The sequence below is a fragment of the Paroedura picta genome, chromosome 12 (genome assembly GCF_049243985.1).
Source record: "Paroedura picta isolate Pp20150507F chromosome 12, Ppicta_v3.0, whole genome shotgun sequence".
NCBI lineage: Eukaryota > Metazoa > Chordata > Lepidosauria > Squamata > Gekkonidae > Paroedura > Paroedura picta.
The window spans coordinates 4428616-4447769 of NC_135380.1; the positions used below are offsets into that span (position 1 = coordinate 4428616).

Sequence of the window (19154 nt, forward strand, 5' to 3'; positions counted from 1 at the left end):
TCTCCACAACAGGCACCCTCTGAGGCAGGTGGGGCTGAGAGTGTCCAGTAAGACTGCTTTGTGAGAACAGCACTATCAGAGCAGTTTCTCAGTGGAACAGGCTTCCTCGGGAGGTGGTGGGTTCTCCATCTTTGGAGATTTTTAAACAGAGGCTGGAGAGCCATCTGACGGAGAGGCTGATTCTGTGAAGGCTCAAGGGGGTGGAAGGTTACAGTAGATGAGCGATAGGGATCTGAGTGTCCTGCATAGTGCAGGGGGTTGGACTAGATGACCTAGGAAGTCCCTTCCAACTCTGTGATCCTATGATTCTAGGACTGTGCCTGACTCAAGGTCACTCAGTTGGCTACATGTGGAGGAGTGAGGAACCTGCCATGTTTAACCATGATGCCAAGCTGTGGTTAAATAAGTTTTAAAATTATTTAAAACTGAATCCCACATGAAATGATCTTTCTCTCATTTCAGAGCAACCCGAGGAGAAGGAAAAAGTTAAGAAAGCAGCAGATCATTGCCGGCAAATCCTCAACTATGTCAACCAAGCTGTCAAAGAGGCAGAGAACAAGCAGGTAAGGGGAGGCAAGAGGACCGGTAGTGGTGCGCAACAGCAGCAGAGAAAAGGGCTGAGGTGCATTACGTGGAGCCTTGCTTCTGAAGGAATGCTTCCCAGAACTGATGCTTGACAGCAGCCAGTAGGCCTTGGGAAATGTGATTGGCTCTCTTGTGCTCCATCTGCAGCATTTGGAAGACTATCAGCGCCGGCTGGATTTGTCCTACTTGAAGCAGCTGGAGGGCCCCATGCTGGATGAGTTCAGGGTGAGTGAAGGAGCCATCCGAGGAACCCCATCGAGCTTGAATCTAAAGGCTATTTTTAAAGCATCAACTTCTGTAGATCTTTTTTTTTTAAAAAAATTAACCATCCCTTTCCCATTTACCACAATGCTGCACATCTTTTATCTGAATGGAGCAATTCTGGGGCAATTTCCGCACATCAGCAAAAATAGCGTCACGTCAGCTGAATGGCAAAGCACTAAATGTTATCACGCCTCCCAGCCCCTCCTCACCTTTTTGCTGTCTCGCCTTTGTCTGTCTTCTTTTCACGTGTCTTACTCTCCACATCTGTTGCTGGAAATGGCAGAAGAGAGGCAGAAGAAACACCTTATATGCGTCTCACTTTCACCTGTCAATCAATCCAGGCAACCAGTCCCCTTTCTCCTTTTTTTAAAGATCTCCCAATGCTCACAATTTTTTAAATCATAATTCTCCATTGAAACGCCTATGCATAGAATCATAGATGCATCGTGTTTTTTGAATGCCACCCCTTATGGGATCACAAGTCCTTTGATATTTTAAAAAATTCTCGTTCCTGATTTGGGGCTGGGGGGCTTTATGGCAGTTCTCTTCCACCAGGCCTAAAACATAAAATATGTTGTAAATGGCCTCAAGCCCTGTAGAAGAGAGGTGGTCTAGAAATGTAATAATAATCTGATTATGCAAACATGAATGTTGACTGTTTTTGAGGATAGCTATGTTGGTCTGCAGTAGAAAATCTAGATTCGAATCCACCTGAGAGACCAACAAGGTTTTTAGGATATAAGTTTCTGTGAGTCAAAGCTCCCTTCATCTGATGAAAGGAAGTTTAATTCTTAGAAGCTTATACCCTGAACCTCTTGTTGATCTCTCAGGTGCTGCTGGATTAATGAATGCTGACGGCCATCCTCTGGAATGTCTCTGCTATAGATCCCATGAGTTTGCATTGGTAAATCTCCTTGGAATAAATCTCTCTTCTCTGTATCATCCTGGCAGAATTTGGATCTGACCAAGAAGAAGATGATTCATGAAGGTCCTCTGACTTGGAAGGTGAATCGCGACAAGACCATTGGTGAGTTGTACTCACAGGCTGTGGTGGGGGGGGGGGGTTGCAGCAGCAATGACAGATGAGAAGGTTCAGCTGCTTCCCATGCTAGGCACAATAATAGTCAGGTGGGTCGCCGTCTTGGCCTGAAGCAGCTGCACAAAGTTTGAACCTAGTGGCACCTTTAAGACCCATGAGATATAACTGGGGTATAAACTTTTGTGTGTGCACACATGGCCATCTGGGGTAGTGTGCATGCACACAAAAGCTTATGCTCAGAATTAATCTTTGTTGGCTGTAGAGGTGCCACAGGACTGAAAACTTTGTTCTAGGCACAGTAACGTGTGTCATTTTCTTGAAGCTGATTGAGCTATTTTTGTCCTCCCTGAAATGTGCCAGAAGATCATTAAGACTGTGCAAGGACACAGCTGTGATTTGTGAAATGATTTAAGTCCCATATGTAGCTCAGAGGTGAACGATTTGTATGCCTTGCTGAGAGAGTGCAGTGCAGATTGCTGCCTTGGTGTAGGATGCAGCCTTCTTGATGCAGTGGGTAGTGGGCTGCAGCCCAGTCCTGATCTTTCCCCCCCCCTAATTGCCTGCTGCAGATCTCTACACACTCCTCTTGGAAGATATCCTGGTGCTGTTGCAGAAGCAGGATGATAGATTGGTGCTGAGATGTCACAGCAAGATCCTGGCCTCCACAGCCGACAGCAAGCATACTTTCAGCCCTGTCATCAAACTAAACACTGTGTTGGTTCGCCAGGTGGCCACAGGTTGGTGCCCTTGAAGGGTCAAGCTGGCTACAGAGCATCTGATCCGTTTAAGATCCAGACAGGTCTTTCTGTAGCAGTAGGAAAGAGCAAGACTCCAGTAGCACCTGGAAGACGTGACTCATGGATGCTCATTCCTTGCCACAACCTTTGTTAGTGTCTCAGATGCTACTGGGCTCTTGCTTTCTTCTACTGCTATGTTTAAATTGTGAATCCCATTCTTTGTGTGTGTGCTTGGTTTTTACCTGGTGGATAAAGAGACACATGTGTGGCAGGAGATGATTGCCGAGCTTTCCAGAAGGTCATTTTCTTTCTTCTAGAAAGCCGACATGGGGATGGCAGCAGGAGCCAGAGGCAAGGCTGGGCAGAAAGAGTGTTTTTGAAAGAGTCCCTCTTTTCTGTGGTCAAGCAGCCTTCAAAGATTGAGCAGTCTGAATGTAACTAGGGACAAGATCACAGTCAAATGTTGCCAAATATTCCATGAAGCCAAGAGCACTGCTATAAAGGTGATGGCTTCCTTTTCTGTTTTCTTATGCTGTCGATGGCCATGGCAGGAGAGTGAACAGCATACTAGAACTTCTCCTGCTACCACCTGCTATAATTGCATCATTTCTAGGATCAAAATCACAGACTGTTTTGATGCAAAATTCACTGGCCGTATTAAGCGCTAATCAGTATGTCTGATTTCACTGTGACCCCATCTGTGCATATTTAGATCCAGAGACTGGAGGGGTAAACAGGCAGGATGGATCTTTCTATAAATCCAAAAAAGTTCCAGGCTTGCAGAAAAACATGGAATCTTGAAACATTTGGAGGTTAAACCCTCTCTAGATTAATAACAGCAGCCTCTGTAGCTTTAAGAATCAAAAGGCCCTTCAGTGGCTGTTGTGGGGGTTGTTAGTCAGTAACAATATTGCCAGCCTTGAAGCCTTGGCATAACAGCCACCAGCAAGCAACTTGATACCACACAATTTGTATAATTTACCCAGGACTGGCTGCTTGCTACTGTTCAGCAGCCCTCCCCCTCCCCCAGTTTTAGAAGTTAGAGATGGAAACTCCATGTACTTGTAGCTCTTTGGTTTAAGAGGGACAGTTCTGTGGTATGTCTTGGTGGTGACATCCTTCATGACTGTTCAAGCACCCATGCCTTCTGCACTGTAGACAGTCTTGGCTCTGTCCCAGAGAAGCTGGTGTATGCTGTGAGGCAGGGTAAGCAGCCTCACTTTGCTGTGGGTGGGATTTGGGGAGCAGCAACCAGGCTCTGTCTGAATTTTATCTCTGGAAATGAACTCTTGTTCTGCACTTCCTTTGCTTCTGGGAATGTGATTTCTCATGACTTCCTTGCACTGCCACTGGCCCAAGTAGAAATCCATCGTTTCCCTGAATCCCAGATAAAGCACAACAGGGCCTGGTGATACCAGATTTAACTTCCCCTGTGTCTTCCCCAGATAACAAGGCTTTCTTTGTCATCTCCATGTCGGAAAACGGAGCCCAGATCTATGAACTAGTGGCACAGACGGTTTCAGAAAAAACTGTGTAAGTAGTGGGCTTGGCTGCCTTAGCTGTTCTGCACGGGGTCAATTGCTTGCGAAGGAGGGAGGGGAAGAGAGAGAGAGGGAGAGAGAGAGAGGTCTTGTGTTTGGTTATCTATGAAGCATTTTCCTTGTCAAAATGGAATGGCTTGCGACATCCTTAAGGTTCCCCCCTTCTCCACGATCACTGGAGCCTGTATAGAATACCCCACCCTACTAGAGCTCCTCCTGATCATGACTCTTGAGTCTGCAGGACTAGCCTCTCCACCACTTAAGAACAAGAGGCGTTGGTTCTTATATGGCCTGATAGGGTGCCTGACCGATCTCTGTGTTCTCTCTTCAGAGAACTGGGCTAGTATAAAGGTCAGCTCCTTCCAGGACTTCTGCCTGAGGCGTTCAGAAGGTTGCACAGGATAAACTCCTCTCGAGACCCGTTTTGCTGATCAGGCAGGCAGTGTTTGTTCACTCGCCTCTGCAGCGTCCTGAAGTAATTATGCAAGGTTAATGGGATGAGCCCAGAATTGCGAACTTTTCTGTGCAAAGGACAGCCCGTAAGAACAGGCAACAGGAGGAGGGATATTTTATGGCCTTGCCCCGTCTTTAAAATTGACAGCCATTGAGGAGGAGGATTCCTCAGCACCAGAGAGTCGGTAATGGGCCCTGGAGACTCTTGCTATTTTGTTTTAAGTAGACCTCAGTCCTCCTATGACAATAAATTGCCTTTTAATCCCATGTAATCCGCCTGATGTGTAATTAAGGTCATTAAACGATCGAGGGTTCCAGAGGTTAAAAAAAGAGAGAGAAAAAGATGACAATGCTAGTTTTCAATCTGAGGAGCACTTGATTCTTATCTCTGCTCAATTCATGTTCTCTGTTAGCCGTAATTAAATCCATTGATTTTAGCGTTAGTGTTCTAGTGTGTTTTTTTAATTGAAAATTTCCTAAACCACACAGTACTGTGTTGTGTGACCGTGCAGGTAAAAGAACTCAATTATACCTCCGAACAGACTTCGCTTGCAGATTTCTGACCCCCATCTGTAAACAGTCCAAAGCATCTCCTCTTATTGCATCCATTGCCATTCCGAAGCATACAGTTCGGTGCAGTGCTTAGGAGTGTGGACTTCTAATATGGAGAGCCGGGTTCGATTCTGCACTCCTCCACATGCAACCAGCTGGGTGACCTTGGGCTCCCCACAGCACTGATAAAATTGTTCTGACCGAGCAGTGATATCAGGGCTCTCTCAGCCTCACCCACCCCACAGGGTGTCTGTTGTGGGGAGAGGAATGGGAAGGCAACTGTTAAGCTGCTTTGAGTCTCCTTTGGGTAGAGAAAAGCGGCATATAAGAACCAATTCTTCTTCTTCAGTAATCTCAGGGCTCTCTCAGCCTCACCCATCCCACAGGGTGTCTGTTGTGGGGAGAGGAAAGGGAAGGCGACTGTAAGCCACTTTGAGCCTCCTTTGGGTAGAGAAAAGCAGCATATAAGAACCAACTCTTCTTCTTCAGTAATATCAGGGCTCTCTCAGCCTCACCCATCCCACAGGGTGTCTGTTGTGGGGAGAGGAAAGGGAAGGCAACTGTTAAGCTGCTTTGAGTCTCCTTTGGGTAGAGAAAAGCAGCATATAAGAACCAACTCTTCTTCTCCTTCTCCTTCTCCTTCTCCTTCTCCTTCCCCTTCCCCTTCCCCTTCCCCTTCCCCTTCCCCTTCCCCTTCCCCTTCCCCTTCCCCTTCCCCTTCTTCTCCTTCTCCTTCTCCTTCTCCTTCTCCTTCTCCTTCTCCTTCTCCTTCTTCTTCTTCGCTTTCCAAAGCATCTCCTCGTACTGAATCCGTTGCCATTCCAAAGCATCCAGTTTGGCACTTGGCTTTGCTAGCAGCTTGGAACTTCACTGGGAGTGTTTTACAATGCTGTCAGCTTCACTTGTTTAATAGTTTTCCATACCTTCTGTCGTCATGAATTGTAAACTGCCGGCCCACAGAGGTGGCAGCTTTGCTTTATCCTCATCCGCCCTCTGCTCTGAGAAAAGCTGTTCGCTCCAGTATCGAGTAACCCCTTGAATGTCCAAGCAGCTCTGAGGCTGAAGTGGGCCGCCTGTGCAGGATTTGGATGCTGCTCTCTGCATTCTCCCCCATGTTGGGGGGGGGGGGGCTAACCTGCATGGACAGAAGGTGTTGGGGAAACCCCAGGCAGTGGAGGAAGGCCGTTGACTGCAATTGGTGCTTTGAAAAAGAGGCAGCGACATGCTCCCCCTCCCCAAAGCTGGGACTTCTACAGCTTCAGGCAAAACTATCCCGTTCCTTTCTTCTTTGCTGGAGTGAGGTCTAAGGGTGGAGACTGGAGGCTCAAGAAACGGGGCAATCTTTATTATTCCAGATAAAAGAGCAGAGTTGTTTTTGTTTTGTTTTCTTTTTTGCAGAGAAAGAGTTTGGTGATAGGTGAAGTTTAGTGACACTCGAAGATAGATGTAGTTCACATTAAGGAGTCAAAAGATTCAGATGAAGCTGAGGGTAAACCTACAATAGGATTTGGCCTCTTCTTGTTCTTCTGGAAACACAAACAAAAAAGACGGGGGTGTCCAGTTCAGTTCCAGCAGGAAAATTGGGGGGGGGGGGAGGAACTCCTGAATATGGATCAGAGGGTTCTCGTGTTCACAGAACTGAGGAAGCAGCTATCAGGGAGGGTTTTGGGTTCAGGAGATGATCAGTTGAACTGCTGCCCTCTCACGCCCTGCAGACGCAGGGTATTAATTATAAATGTGAACAGTTCCCTACAGAAAGGGGAAAGTCTCACACGCCAACAAGGTGTCTTCTTCCTCCGGTAACAAAAGGCTTCAATAGCCTGATGAGGTTTCTTTTTGCCCTCACGTGGGCCATTAAATTCCGGAGTGCAGGAATGAGAGCGGTAGCTTTAGGAGAGCTTTTGTTCCCAGCCGCTCTCTGCGTTTTTATTAGAGCCGCCTAGAGATGCAAGCGGAGAGTTCTTCAGGCTGCTGCTTCTCCTCCTCCCATTGCATCCGTGGAGCAAACTTCTTAAGGAAGGTGACCTGCCCTAACAAAACCCGACTTTTCTCCCTTTGCATATTCAGACATTCAGCTCAGAGCCCCATTTGTTCATTATCACACAGGCCTGTGCTGTTCCGTGCGCTCCTGCCTCCCCCCCCCCCCCATCCCCAGTGCTCCCTTTGGACATGACCTGCTCAGAGCTTTGGTGCTGCTTTCTGGCTGCCCAGACTCACTCCCCTTTCTCAGTGACTGGAAGCACAGGGACTTTCTCCTGCATCCTGACTCAGACTTGCCCTTGGTCAGTGTGCTACTTCTGGGATTCTTCATGATGTCCCTTTTGTCAATCCGAACACCGGAATGTCCTCCTGGCTACAGTCTCCTTAGTCTGACTCGTTTCTGGGAGGTGCAGTTGAAAGAACATAACTAAAGGTAGCCATACAGCAGCCTCATGGCAATCAAGAGCAGCACTGCCTGTTTGCGTGTGCACACGTATGCGCTTGCGCGGGCCAGACAAGCCTTGCACTGCCTTCGTCGCCTAGCTGCCCTGCAGAGTGGTACTTTGTTGCTCCCCTTATGTCTTGGCCGTGCGTGTTTTTCCCTCCCCAGAACAGTAGGGCAGCAGTTCCCTGTTTCCTTCCTGTGTTAATTAATCCAGTCTGCACAGCAGCCCCAAGAGGAGGAAGCACGTGCGTCCTAAAAGCTCACCGAGCTAATTTGGGCTGAGGCAGGACGGATGGAAATGAAATGTGACAGAGTGTTGACAAAGCTGAAACCTCTTGTCCCCTTGAATAAAACTCACCTTGTCACCATCAAATACCCGTGAGGACCGCAGGAACCGACTTGGGGAGGAGGATGTTTAGTTGGCCCCTGCGTAACACGGAGCGTTGGACCGGATGGGCCATTGGCCGGATCCAACATGGCGTCTCCTACGCCCTTATGATGGCGCCTCATCCCACCAGCGGCCATGCGCAATTCGGCTACCGGTTTTTCCGACCGGCCGTCCCTCTGAGGATGTTCTTCTCGCTCACCCGCAGGTGGCAAGACCTCATTGCGCGGATGGCAGGGACAGTGAAGGTGGCGCGAGGCAGGAGGCCAATTCCATTGCCCCAGTCTGGGCCCTGCGAGTAAGTTGTTTTGTTGCTTGTTTGGGGACTTTCAGCAGAGCGTTTCGAGATTGCCTGGGCCGTACACAAGCAGAGGGTCCTTTAAAAAGGGGGTGTGGGTGAGGGCATTGTCAAAAGTGCATGATTGATTTGTTCTCATCTTGCAGGGAAGATCGTGAAGAGGAAGACCAGCAGAAACTGAAGGAAGAGCAAGCGGCTCCTGACAGCAGCATCCAGAGCCCAGGTACAAATTACACGTCCGTGGGTTTTTCCAGTGGTGTTTATCGCTGTGATGCGTTTTGTCATCTCGTGCTGCTTTTATGGGATCAGAGCCCTGTGTTAATTTGACGCCTCCGTGTGCCACTCCGGAGCCTTTCTCTTATTGTTGCCCCAGATTTCTGTCATCCAATAGTCAAAAAATCACATTGCAGGCTTAGGGTCATCTGGCCCCTTGGGGGGCACATGAGAAACCACGTGCGAGTTTAGCCTATCTGATACAATCTTATAGTAGCTCTAATCTTGTGAGCTTTTATGGATTTAACCAAAATTGCCTTAAAATGCCTAATTGAATCGCGTGTTGATTCTGGCTCTGCCGTTTTTTGTTTGTTAGATAAGGATCTGGGGCTGGAGTCTCCGTTGATGCTGAAGGCCGAGTCCCCCTCCGCAGCCATGGCAGAGAAGCTGGAGGAAGAGGAGCTCCTGGAGGCCGACAGCCAGTTTGGCAAAGAACCCCCGGCAGAGTTGCTGATCAAAGAGCCCTCTGAGCACTGCGGCCCCCCGAGTTCTGAATCCGCTTCCCAAATCTCAGAGGAACGGTGGGCATTGGATGCACTACGGAACTGTAAGTCACTGAGTGTACTTGTGACACCAGCGTCCCCAAAGGGACTGATTTGGGCAATTTATAAGCAACTGAGATTGCGTGTTATTCCCCCCCCCCACCCCCGCCAGCCAGACAGGCATGACCTCCCTTCCTTGTCTAGAGAGGAGGACCTCTCCTGTTTGCAGGTAAGACGGCCAGGGAGCTGCTGCAGGGGTGGAATCATTTAAAGGAGAGACGTCTCCCCAGCTGACTGGGGCTGAACGTGGCAGCATCAGGGCACCCCGGGAGAAGAGGCTGACCAAAAATTCAGACTCCTGCTTTGATGTATGTCTTGCATCTTCTGTGAATGCTGGCTGTAGACCCTGCTCCTTCTCAAGGGCAGGCAAACTCTAACACTGACTTCTTTATCTGCGCCAGAAGCAAAGAGGGAATACCGAGACAGGATGACAAGACGTGTGACGATTCTGCGTTTCTTTTCAGTGGGTTTATTGAAGCATCTGCTGATGCAGCAGCTGGGCCTGTCTGAAAAGGAGGCTCTGGAAGACCACCACCATTCCCCAAGGCATAGGACAGTTTCCCAGGGAGCGCAAGGAGAAACCGGTGTCCAAAGAGGATCGAGACACTCATTCAGCAAGACACCCCCAACCGGTGTGAGTAGGAACCCTTCTGGCGCAGGAACAAGCAGCTGTGGACCTTGTTACGGTCACCGGACTTCAGGTGAATTCCTGCAGCTGGGGGACACGACGTCAAGTAGCAGGCGGTTAACAGACTCCTTGAGCACGAACCCAGATACCCCCGTCACAGAGCTGGAAGGGATCAGCGCCGAGGATGGCGGAGAGCACTTTTTTGATGCTCATGAAGCCCACAGCGACGAGAACCAATCAGAAGGTGAAGCGGCAGAAAGAAAGGGGGAGGAAGAAGTGCAGTTGCGGATCTCAGGTGAGCAATCCCAGAGCTGCAGCCTTGCCATGAGAGGTTTCCACATTCTGATAGAACTTCAGAGTTCTCAGATGGGGTGGCCCATACAGGTGTCATTTGAGCCAAGGCTGAATGCCAAGAGAGGAACTCTGGGCCACTTCATGGCATTTTGTGGCTCTGAGCAAAGCGTGCCCGTCATCTCCTTGGTCTGTACTGTCACCAGCTGGGTCCAGAGGCAGCACCGAAGGATGAAATGGACCCATCTTGGGGGTGCAGACCCAGGAGGAGGAGCCAGTTGCTGAGAGTCACCGGCACTTTCTTCTGTGGTCCCAAGAAGTTGCTTGGGTGGCCTGGCTGGAGGACCAGCCCTGCTGCAACGTGGGGAGAAATAATAGAGCACCTGTGAGCATGTATCAAGTGCTTATATCTGTAAGCCTCCGCAGAGCTGGGAGTCCAGATGCCAAGGTTTTAAGCACCGAGGCTTTTGTTACAGCTCATGCAGCTAAGAAGGAAACAAAGTAGTTCAGTGCATGGTCACGTAGCCCTGTCTCCCGGGCTGCCGTAGAGTGTCAAGGTGTTTTCTTCACAGGAAATTATTTGATCCTTGATGGATACGGCACAGTGCAGGAGAGCTCCACCGACGAGGAGATGTCTTCGCTGGTTCTGCGGTCCACTGCAGGCAGTGGTGCAACGGACTCTGCCCCCCAGCAGCCGACGTCCCTGCCGGACACCCAGCCAGACAGAAGAAGCTCACCGTTTGCGGAGGAATTCACGGCCTCCTCCTGGGAAGCGGCAGAGGAGCCCAGCTCAGGTGTACTAGGCCCTCCTTTCTCAGTAGAGTCACGTATGCAGATAATGCATTACATCCAGAAGATAAAGGCTGACCTTGAACGCTTAAAGGTATGTCATGTTCTGCTACAGATTCCCTTTCGGCTGCAATTCTTGTCCACTGACGTGACAAATTTGTGTAGAAGGCAGGGAACTGGGGGCTGAAGAGGACAATTGTCACAGCGTGCTTGAGGACAGATATGCATTTTCCTTCTTGACTGATTTCCATGGCAGCTCTTCAAAGATTCAGAGATTGGCAGTGGCTCACATGGCATAAATTCTGAGGCCAGGAGAGGAAGAATATATTCTTTAGAGCAGGAGTAGTCAAACTGCGGCCCTCCAGATGTCCATGGACTACGATTCCCAGGAGCAGGGGCTCCTGGGAATTGTAGTCCATGGACATCTGGAGGGCCGCAGGCTGACTACCCCTGCTTTCGAGGTATACCTATGCCTTTAACTTGTGAATATCGCAACACCCAAAGAGTCAGCCCAGTTTTCCAAATGCAAGGAGATGATAAGCAAGAAGCTTGCAGTAAACCTGCTGAACCAGGAGCTTTCCAGATGAGGGGATGTGAATTGAGGTCAGGGAAGGTTTTAAGGCAAATTATTGTGCTACGATTGGTCAGGAAGTGCTGCGGGCATGTGGGGAGGGGGCAAGAGTGAGGTCAGACTGGCTTAGACTCAGGAGCCCTCGTGAAGGCCTGCAGTTTCAGGCAAGGTGGGGTAGAAGAGTCAGTGTAGCTCTAAGTTGTGGTGCTGAGGTTGTGGTGCTTGTGTCTTATCGATCAAGCGGAAGGAGCTTTTCCCAGAAGAGAAACGTTGCATCAAGGGAGGTCTCCTTCCACCGGAAAAAAGCTCACCCACTAATAAAATGGATGCATGGGACCCCAGACCTATGGGGTTAAACAACACATACTTGTGCTCCTGGGGGCCAAGAACTAGTTGCTTCACTACATGCTGAACTAAGAAGATAAACCATAAGAATCAATTTGCTTGTGATTTTTTTGAGAGAGAGAGAGAGCTAGAAAAGATTTTAAGCCACACCTGTCTATCAAACATGACAGTGTAACAAGTTTTTAAGGACTTTCCTCCTGGCAGTTCAGAGAGTGAACATCTCCAAATCCCTGTACTGTACTATATGCTGATGGCAGGGGCTCATGGGAACTGTAGTCAACAGACATCAGGAGAGCCTCAGTTTGGCTACCCCTGCCCTATACTGAACCATTGAACGGGTGATTCACATCCAGCCAAATTTGGGCTAACTCCAAAAAGTACCGTTATTTTCCCGTGCAAACATCCCTAATGCAAAGCAGAGCCTTTCCCATTGAGCCTCCCCACAACTCTTCTCCATCCAGTGAATCAGCCAAGATGCTGGAAAGTCTCCCCATCACTGTAGAGCAGGGGTAGTCAAACTGGCCCTCCAGATGTCCATGGATTACAATTCCCAGCAAATGCTGGCAGGGGCTCATGGGAATTGTAGTCCATGGACATCTGGAGGGCCGCAGTTTGATTACCCCTGCTGTAGAGGCTGTTACTTATGGAAGACACTTGAAAGACTCTCTGATTGCAGACGGATGCCAAAGTTACATTTAATTTATCCCCTCATGCTTCAGCGATGATTTTGGGCCTGCTTAGATGTTTGTGTCCTTGAGAAGGGCCACAGCATCAGGCTTTGCTGCTGTCCCTGCAGAATGGCGTCTGTCTTCAGAGAGGCATCAGCTTTTTGAATGGTAGCAGCCCAAGCTCATCCGAAGTGTTTCCTTGGCACAAGAGTTCCTAGGGATGGCTCAGGCGAGAGCAACGAGCTTGTTTCAGAACCGGGCCAGTCCTGGTTCCAGTAGGTTTTGGGTCAAGCACCCCTCTCTAAACCGTGCCTGATAGACTGCTGTTGTTGTTTGCCCAGGAAGTGGAGGAGAATTATGCCACTCTTCAGCACAGGCTGGCTGGATCAGCCCCCGCAGACGAGCACTCAGGTAGGCCTTCCTTTTGACTCCTGACGGCGGATTTCTGAATGGTAATGCAGTGTTAAAATATTGCCGGGCCTTGGCACCAAGCGCTGCAGGAGAAGCCAGCTTGTTAATCTTTCTAGTAAAAGCGTCCAGAGCTTTCACTGTGGCTTCTGCGTTTTCAGAAGGAGCCCCTGGTTCCAAAGCACCATAAATCATCGCTCCGTTTTGCTGACGGGGCGTTCCTTCCTCTGAGTCTTAAGCGGATTGCGTGGCACATTGAAATGCTTCGCTTCCACCTTCTTCCACTAGCCTGTAACTCTGTGAGATGATCCCGTTTCCTTGACGCATCAGTTGTACCGGGCTGGTGGTCCCGAGGAGACCACCAGAAGATTAAGCCTGGGACGGTTTCTCTGTGCCATTTCCACATGCAGGTTCTCAAGGCTGTTCGGAAACCAGAGTCTAACACAGTGGAAGTAGGAAGAGGCAGATCTGCACCAGATTCATGTCTGTCTTCCCCACTTTTGTTGTGCATCGTGTCACTTGGAGGAGGGCAGGATGCTGTTTCTGTTGGCTGCAGAGGAAAGGACACGCAGTAATGGGTTTAAACTTCAAGTACAACGATATAGGCTAGATATCAGGAAAAAGATTTTCACAGTCAGAGTAGTTCAGCAGTGGAATAGGCTGCCTAAGGAGGTGGAGAGCTCCCCCTCACTGGCCGTCTTCAAGCAAAGGTTGGATACACACTTTTCTTGGATGCTTTAGGATGCTTAGGGCTGATCCTGCGTTGAGCAGGGGGTTGGACTAGATGGCCTGTGTGGCCCCTTCCAACTCTATGATTCTATGATTCTATGGCCTGTATGGCCCCTTCCAACTCTATGATTCTGTGTCCTCTGCAAAGCCACTCTTACAGATATTCCGGAAACCCTGGGAGGCTCAAAGTTCCTTAGGAGCCATGCCTTTTCCTCGCCTCCTTGTCTACATGCAAAAGTTTGCAACAGCTGTCTGTGACTGACTAGCTACAGAGGGCTTCAGATACATGTTTTATTCTGCTGGGCCATGACCGTAATAAATTATTGATTGGGTGGCAGATACCAAAGTCTCACTGTTCCTGTTCAGTCACTTCCCTTGGCTGTCGCCCTGCAGTGAGCAGAAGCACAAGAAGAGTGTCTCAGTGCAGAACAAGCAGAACGCTTCCCCTAGACAGGGGCAGTCAAACTGCAGCCCTCCAGATGTCCATGGACTACAATTCCCATGAGCCCCTGCCAGCATTTGCTGGCAGGGGATCATGGGAATTGTAGTCCATGGACATTTGGAGGGCCACAGTTTGCCCACCCCTGCCCTAGGAGAAGAGTAGTCTTGTTTGCCTGCTTCCTATAGGTGTCAGGGGCATCGCATCAGGATCCAGCTGCAGCCAGCCAGCCACTTAGATCAAGGGCAGCACCAGGCAGTTGCTGCAGCTTGGGGGGGGGGAGGGGGACAGGTCCCGTCACGTTAGCAGGCTGCAAGGAGGGTGGGATGTCTCTGAATTGCACTGCGCTCCAGAGAGTACAGCTCTGCTCTGCTTCTTTCGCCCTCAGATAAAAGTTAGTGACTCTTCCTGGAAGTGGACGAAGATCGGACGGGAGCCTCGGCCTTGCGTTGGTGCCTGCAGCCCTCGGCCTCAACTCTGTAGCAAGAGGACTCTCTTTCACGGACTGCCTGGCCCTGAGTGCTCCAGCACGGGGACTTTCCTCCGAGGCCTCTGCTCTCGCTCGGCAGGGAGAGGCGGTGTCGCCGTTGTCCCTTCCTCCTCTCGCTGGCAGAAATTCTTTTTTTTTTTTAATTCAGAAATGAGAAAAGGAAAAACAAAACAAAAAAAAAACCAAATGTATAAAGCTTTGGGTGTAGGATATATATAAAAAAAATGTATTTAGACATAAAAAGAAAACAATCAATGTATTTATTTGACTTCATTCCGTGTACTGAAAGCACACTTTAATTTGTATTTTATTTTGCTTTTTTTTTTTATAAGAGAGGATAGTGCCAGTTTATAGCCCCCTCCTCCCCCCGGTGCCTCAGGTGGCCCCAGGAATCCTCTGCTCCTGAGACTGTGCAGGGTTTGCAGAAGCAGATCTCACTGGATTGCGTTCTGAACAGCTGCACAGCTGAGCGTCCACCCGGCTGCCGCTCAGAACAACTTCTGGGCGATGGGCATCCACCAGCCCCTGGAGATGGGGCAATTCCAGTTATCCTTGGATACCGTTCCTCAATGCGTGGGGGTTGACAGAGGAGAGGAAAAGGACTGGATGTTTGGTTCCTTTCCTCCCACACTCTTGGCTCTGCTTTGACCTTCATTCTGACTCTCCTGTTGGCAGCAAGCACCTGGCAGCAGTGTTTTGTTGAAATCCACAAGCCCCCCAGCCTTTCTCAAATCCGGATGGAGATGTCAGAGCCATGGTGCATGTTTGCGGTGTTGCTACCGAGGGAAGCAATAGTTAGCCAGTTACCTACGTCTTGCTGACCGTCTTGGATGCATGTGGGTGGGCCGAGGGGGGCAGTTTTGGTGGTGTGTTTTGTTTTGTTTTTGCACGGTTGGTGCCAAAGTGCTCTGAAATCATGTGGGATCCCAGAACCCCAGTGCTGCAGTGTTTCTCTGAGTGCCGAATTTGAAAGTGAACCTTGTTTGAGAATAGAACTGAGAGGGCTGCAGCCATGTCCGTTATCCTGTGCTCTCCAGATGGCTTGGTCAGAGATGGGTACTCTTCCTGTGTAATGAATGCTTTAGGAAGTGGCTTCTCTCTTTTTGCAAGGGGTCAAGAAATGCCTGTGCCAGTCCCCAAATCTTGGGCTGTCCTTTTTTAACTGTTGTATTTCGACCATCCAGACTGAAACGTGCCAAACTCCAGAACACTCTCCTCTGTCCTCCATGAACATGTCGCCATCCACCCACACCTCTGTACATTGTGCAGAATCTTCCTTGTTTTGCCTTCTGGTGTGAAGGTCACACTGCCTGGCCCATTAATACACGGGCATCTTTCCCCTGCTGCTGTAACAGCCGAGAGTCTAATCCAGGGGTAGTCAAACTGCAGCCCTCCCCTGCATTTGCTGGCAGGGGCTCATGGGAATTGTAGTCCATGGACATCTGGAGGCCCGCAGTTTGACTACCCCTGGATCCGCTGCTCCCCAGCCCTGTGAAATGCAAACCTCTCCTTCTGCTTTCAGGGAGACTGGGAATATTTAAAAGCAGACCAAGCTGGGGAAATTTCCCATCTCCATGCAGAGATTTGGAATAGTGCTCCTAGGGATGTGGAGAAGAGCCAAAGCAGAAGCCAGGTGCGTGTGCAGGTGTCTCCTCCACCAAACAGAAGGATCTCTTTTTACTTCTTCCAGTGCCAATCCAAATTTCACATACGGTTTTGTTTGTTTTCATTTTTAGAAGCTTTCCCAAGCATTGACTCCTAAAGTGTAAATTGTTTTCCCACGGGAAACTTTGTCTTACCCCCTCTTGGTGTTAGGAAAACAGAGGGTGCCCATCTTGGCAGGGCAGGAAGGATTTTAACGCCCCTCTTCTTCAGCAAGTACCATTTGTTGGCCTTGCATTGTGAGCCTTACTCTTCTTTCTTGGCCACAGACCCCGGTATGTATGCTTTGTCCTCGTGGCCCTCTTTCTTGAGGAGCCCTTGAGCAACTCAGCATCTAGCTGCCTGTCTCTGACCCCTTTTTGGCTTCTGCCTTTATGGCTGGAGAACCTGCCCTTCCCTTCCGTCTGTGCTCCGTAGAAGCAGAGGGGCTCTCTCAGCTGTGGCTCGGGAAGTGCATGCCTGAGTTTCCGATGCCAAAGTTGTCCAACCTCATAACAGACCAGCAGAATTCAGGTTGAGAGGCAGCTCTTAAAAGCTTCCCAGTGTCCTGTGGCAGCTGTAACCTCAGTGAGTTGTGTGTGTGTGGTGGCACTTCGGTTTGGGCAGCAAAGTGCAGTGCTGCGCTCCTGTCCATTCTTCTGTTTGTTGTTTCTTTGTTGGTAGGCCTGTTTGTCCTGTAGAATAGTATTCCCTGTTAAGGGCATTATTCTGCTCTTTGGGGGGGAGGTGGGGGTGGAGAGAATTGCTTCTCGTTGCCATAAATCTCAAACGCAGGGGCTGTCTTGACTTCCCCAGTGCATCTACTGTACCGCAGACCCCAGAGCACAAATCTGTCATTGTGAAAGAGGGTTCAATGCTCAAATGCACTTTGTGGGATTCCCGTTGTTTGTCTTTCAGTGTCCTAGAATAGCCATGAGAAATTCCAGCCAAAGAGACCCTTTTCTCCCCTTCCCTGCCAGCTGTGAACGTTCCCTTCTTTAGACTTAACAGAGGAATGGAACAATTCCCGTTTCATCATCTCCCCTCGTCCCCACCCCCCGGTGTTCACTCCACAGCATTTCTTAGGAATTTGTGTGTGTGTTTAACTAGAGTCCCTGGCACCAGCTTACAGGGGCTTGGATTCCAAAGCCAGTGCGTGGATCTACATGACAACCTCCTAAGGAAAGCCATCAGTTGTGTGGATGTGGACTTGGCCTGATCCAGACTGAACAGGTCTTGTCGCGGGGGGGCAGAGTGGGTTGTGTGATGGTGTCACTTTGCAGATGTTTGGGACCACAAGCAGAGAACCAGGCTGTGGTCTCTTTTAGAGGGGACCTCCCAGCAATGCCAGGGCCAAATTAGCCTTCTCCACTCAAGGAGTGTGTGATTGTGTGTGTGTGTGTATTTATCTGAAATTCTGCATTTGCTCTCAGTCAGCAATTTTACTATTAGAGAGGCGTGCACTTGGGATAAGACAACGGTTGACTTTTTAAAAGCAGTACCGTAAGAACTTGACAGACTGTGCTTTAATACTTCTCCCACGTGGTTTGAACAGCCCAGCTGGGAGAAAGCTAGCCAGCTGAATCTAGCCCAAGCTGTGCCTTGCTGGGCTAGTCTGGTATTTGCAGGGATTTCATTTTTTACTAAAGCAAAGCTTCCCTGACCTGCAGTCTAAAGTGATGCAGAGCTTTCTGCCGTCTCCTCCTACAGTGTGTGCAAGCCTGATCTTAAACACAGGAGCATGAGATAATAGTATTGTGTGTGTGTGTGTGTGTGTGTGTTGGTTCTGTGCAGGGGTATTGGCTTTCCCCCTGCAGCAGTCACGGGCCCAATCTTGTTTGGACTGCACCACTTGCATTTTTACACTGCAAACTTCCCAACCCATTTTGCTGGGGATAGGGTTAGAACAAAGGGTCCAAACAGATCCAGTGTTGCTTATGGACATTGAGGTATGCACATTGGCTTGCAAAAAAAGCTTTGCTATTATCCTTGACTCCCGTCAAGGTCTGCAAAGAGTCACAGAGACCACGCTGCCATAACTTGCTTTGGTTGCCCTGGATAAAACCAGGCACCAGTGTTAAGGTTTTTGCCTCCCTTTCATTCCGAATGCAGCTTTTGCATGACGGGTGAATGTGACTCTTCTGTGCCACCCTTCCTTGCATTGCCCCCTACCCCGCCCACGTGCCAACGGAAGAAGCAGATATATTCCCGATGGTGCACTGCCACCAGCAAAATACTTGGCATTTTTCTTACTTGCTTTTGACTTGTTTGAAACTCTTAACTACTAGAGATATTTTCCCCCATGTTACTCTGTACAATCATGTATTCCTTTTAACAGACTACATTTTTTTTTTTAAAAAGGAAAAATTAAAAACCCAAATCTGGACGTATTGTTTGAAAAGTGACACACACACAGCCTTCCTTTTATTAACTATCCTGTATTTTTAACTGATCATGTTTGAATGTCTAAGGAAAAAAAAAGAGTTTATTGTTCTAATTATCCAGATGTATGTATGTTTGTAAAATAGCGCTCATTAATTAGCTGATAAGGTTGTATGTTTTTGGAACAAAATATCGGTCATTTAAAAAAAACAAACCTGCAGTTTGTTGTTGTTTTTTTTAAAAAATCTGGGAAATAGAAAATTCAAGCATTCAGATATCAGTAAATAAGCTTAAAGGAACCAATCTTTCGACTATGGCGTGTTGTGGTGTGTTTTTTAAACCGTTGAATTGCCTGGAACTTGGCAGCATAAGCTTACCGGGGGGGGGGGGGGGGGCTTGACTGGCACATGAAACTGTCTAATATTTGACATAGCTGACCTTTCTGATCCACTCAGACTAGGCCAGATCTTCTCTTCGGTTGAATGCTGCCGATCCATGTCGCTTTGGCACCTCCGCCGTAGAAGGCGTCCCGTCGGGTACCTGTGACAGAAACAATGTCCTTTCCCCCCCCCCCCTTCTGGAATCCAGTGGATCCAGTGGTTCAACAGAGGGCACCTGACCATCGCAAAAATGAATCCAGTGTTGTCTCCTTTTCAACAATGTCTCTACAAAGCCTCAA

General features: G+C 49.1%; 1 protein-coding gene across 5 annotated transcripts in view; it reads left to right on the plus strand.

Annotated features, from left to right (window-relative positions):
• The window catches only part of ARHGEF12 (Rho guanine nucleotide exchange factor 12), an 88245-nt gene extending 69458 nt beyond the window's left edge, over positions 1 to 18787 (plus strand). For all 5 annotated transcript variants that reach the window (XM_077306789.1, XM_077306790.1, XM_077306787.1 and 2 more), the window contains 12 exons: positions 463 to 563; positions 733 to 810; positions 1801 to 1876; positions 2458 to 2625; positions 4071 to 4158; positions 8190 to 8279; positions 8426 to 8502; positions 8869 to 9099; positions 9559 to 10017; positions 10586 to 10896; positions 12728 to 12797; positions 14351 to 18787. In XM_077306789.1, coding sequence (XP_077162904.1) covers positions 463 to 563; positions 733 to 810; positions 1801 to 1876; positions 2458 to 2625; positions 4071 to 4158; positions 8190 to 8279; positions 8426 to 8502; positions 8869 to 9099; positions 9559 to 10017; positions 10586 to 10896; positions 12728 to 12797; positions 14351 to 14361 — 1760 coding nt within the window. In that variant the 3' untranslated portion in view covers positions 14362 to 18787. The remainder of the gene's footprint in view (positions 1 to 462; positions 564 to 732; positions 811 to 1800; positions 1877 to 2457; positions 2626 to 4070; positions 4159 to 8189; positions 8280 to 8425; positions 8503 to 8868; positions 9100 to 9558; positions 10018 to 10585; positions 10897 to 12727; positions 12798 to 14350) is intronic.
• Positions 18788 to 19154: the final 367 nt, after the last annotated feature.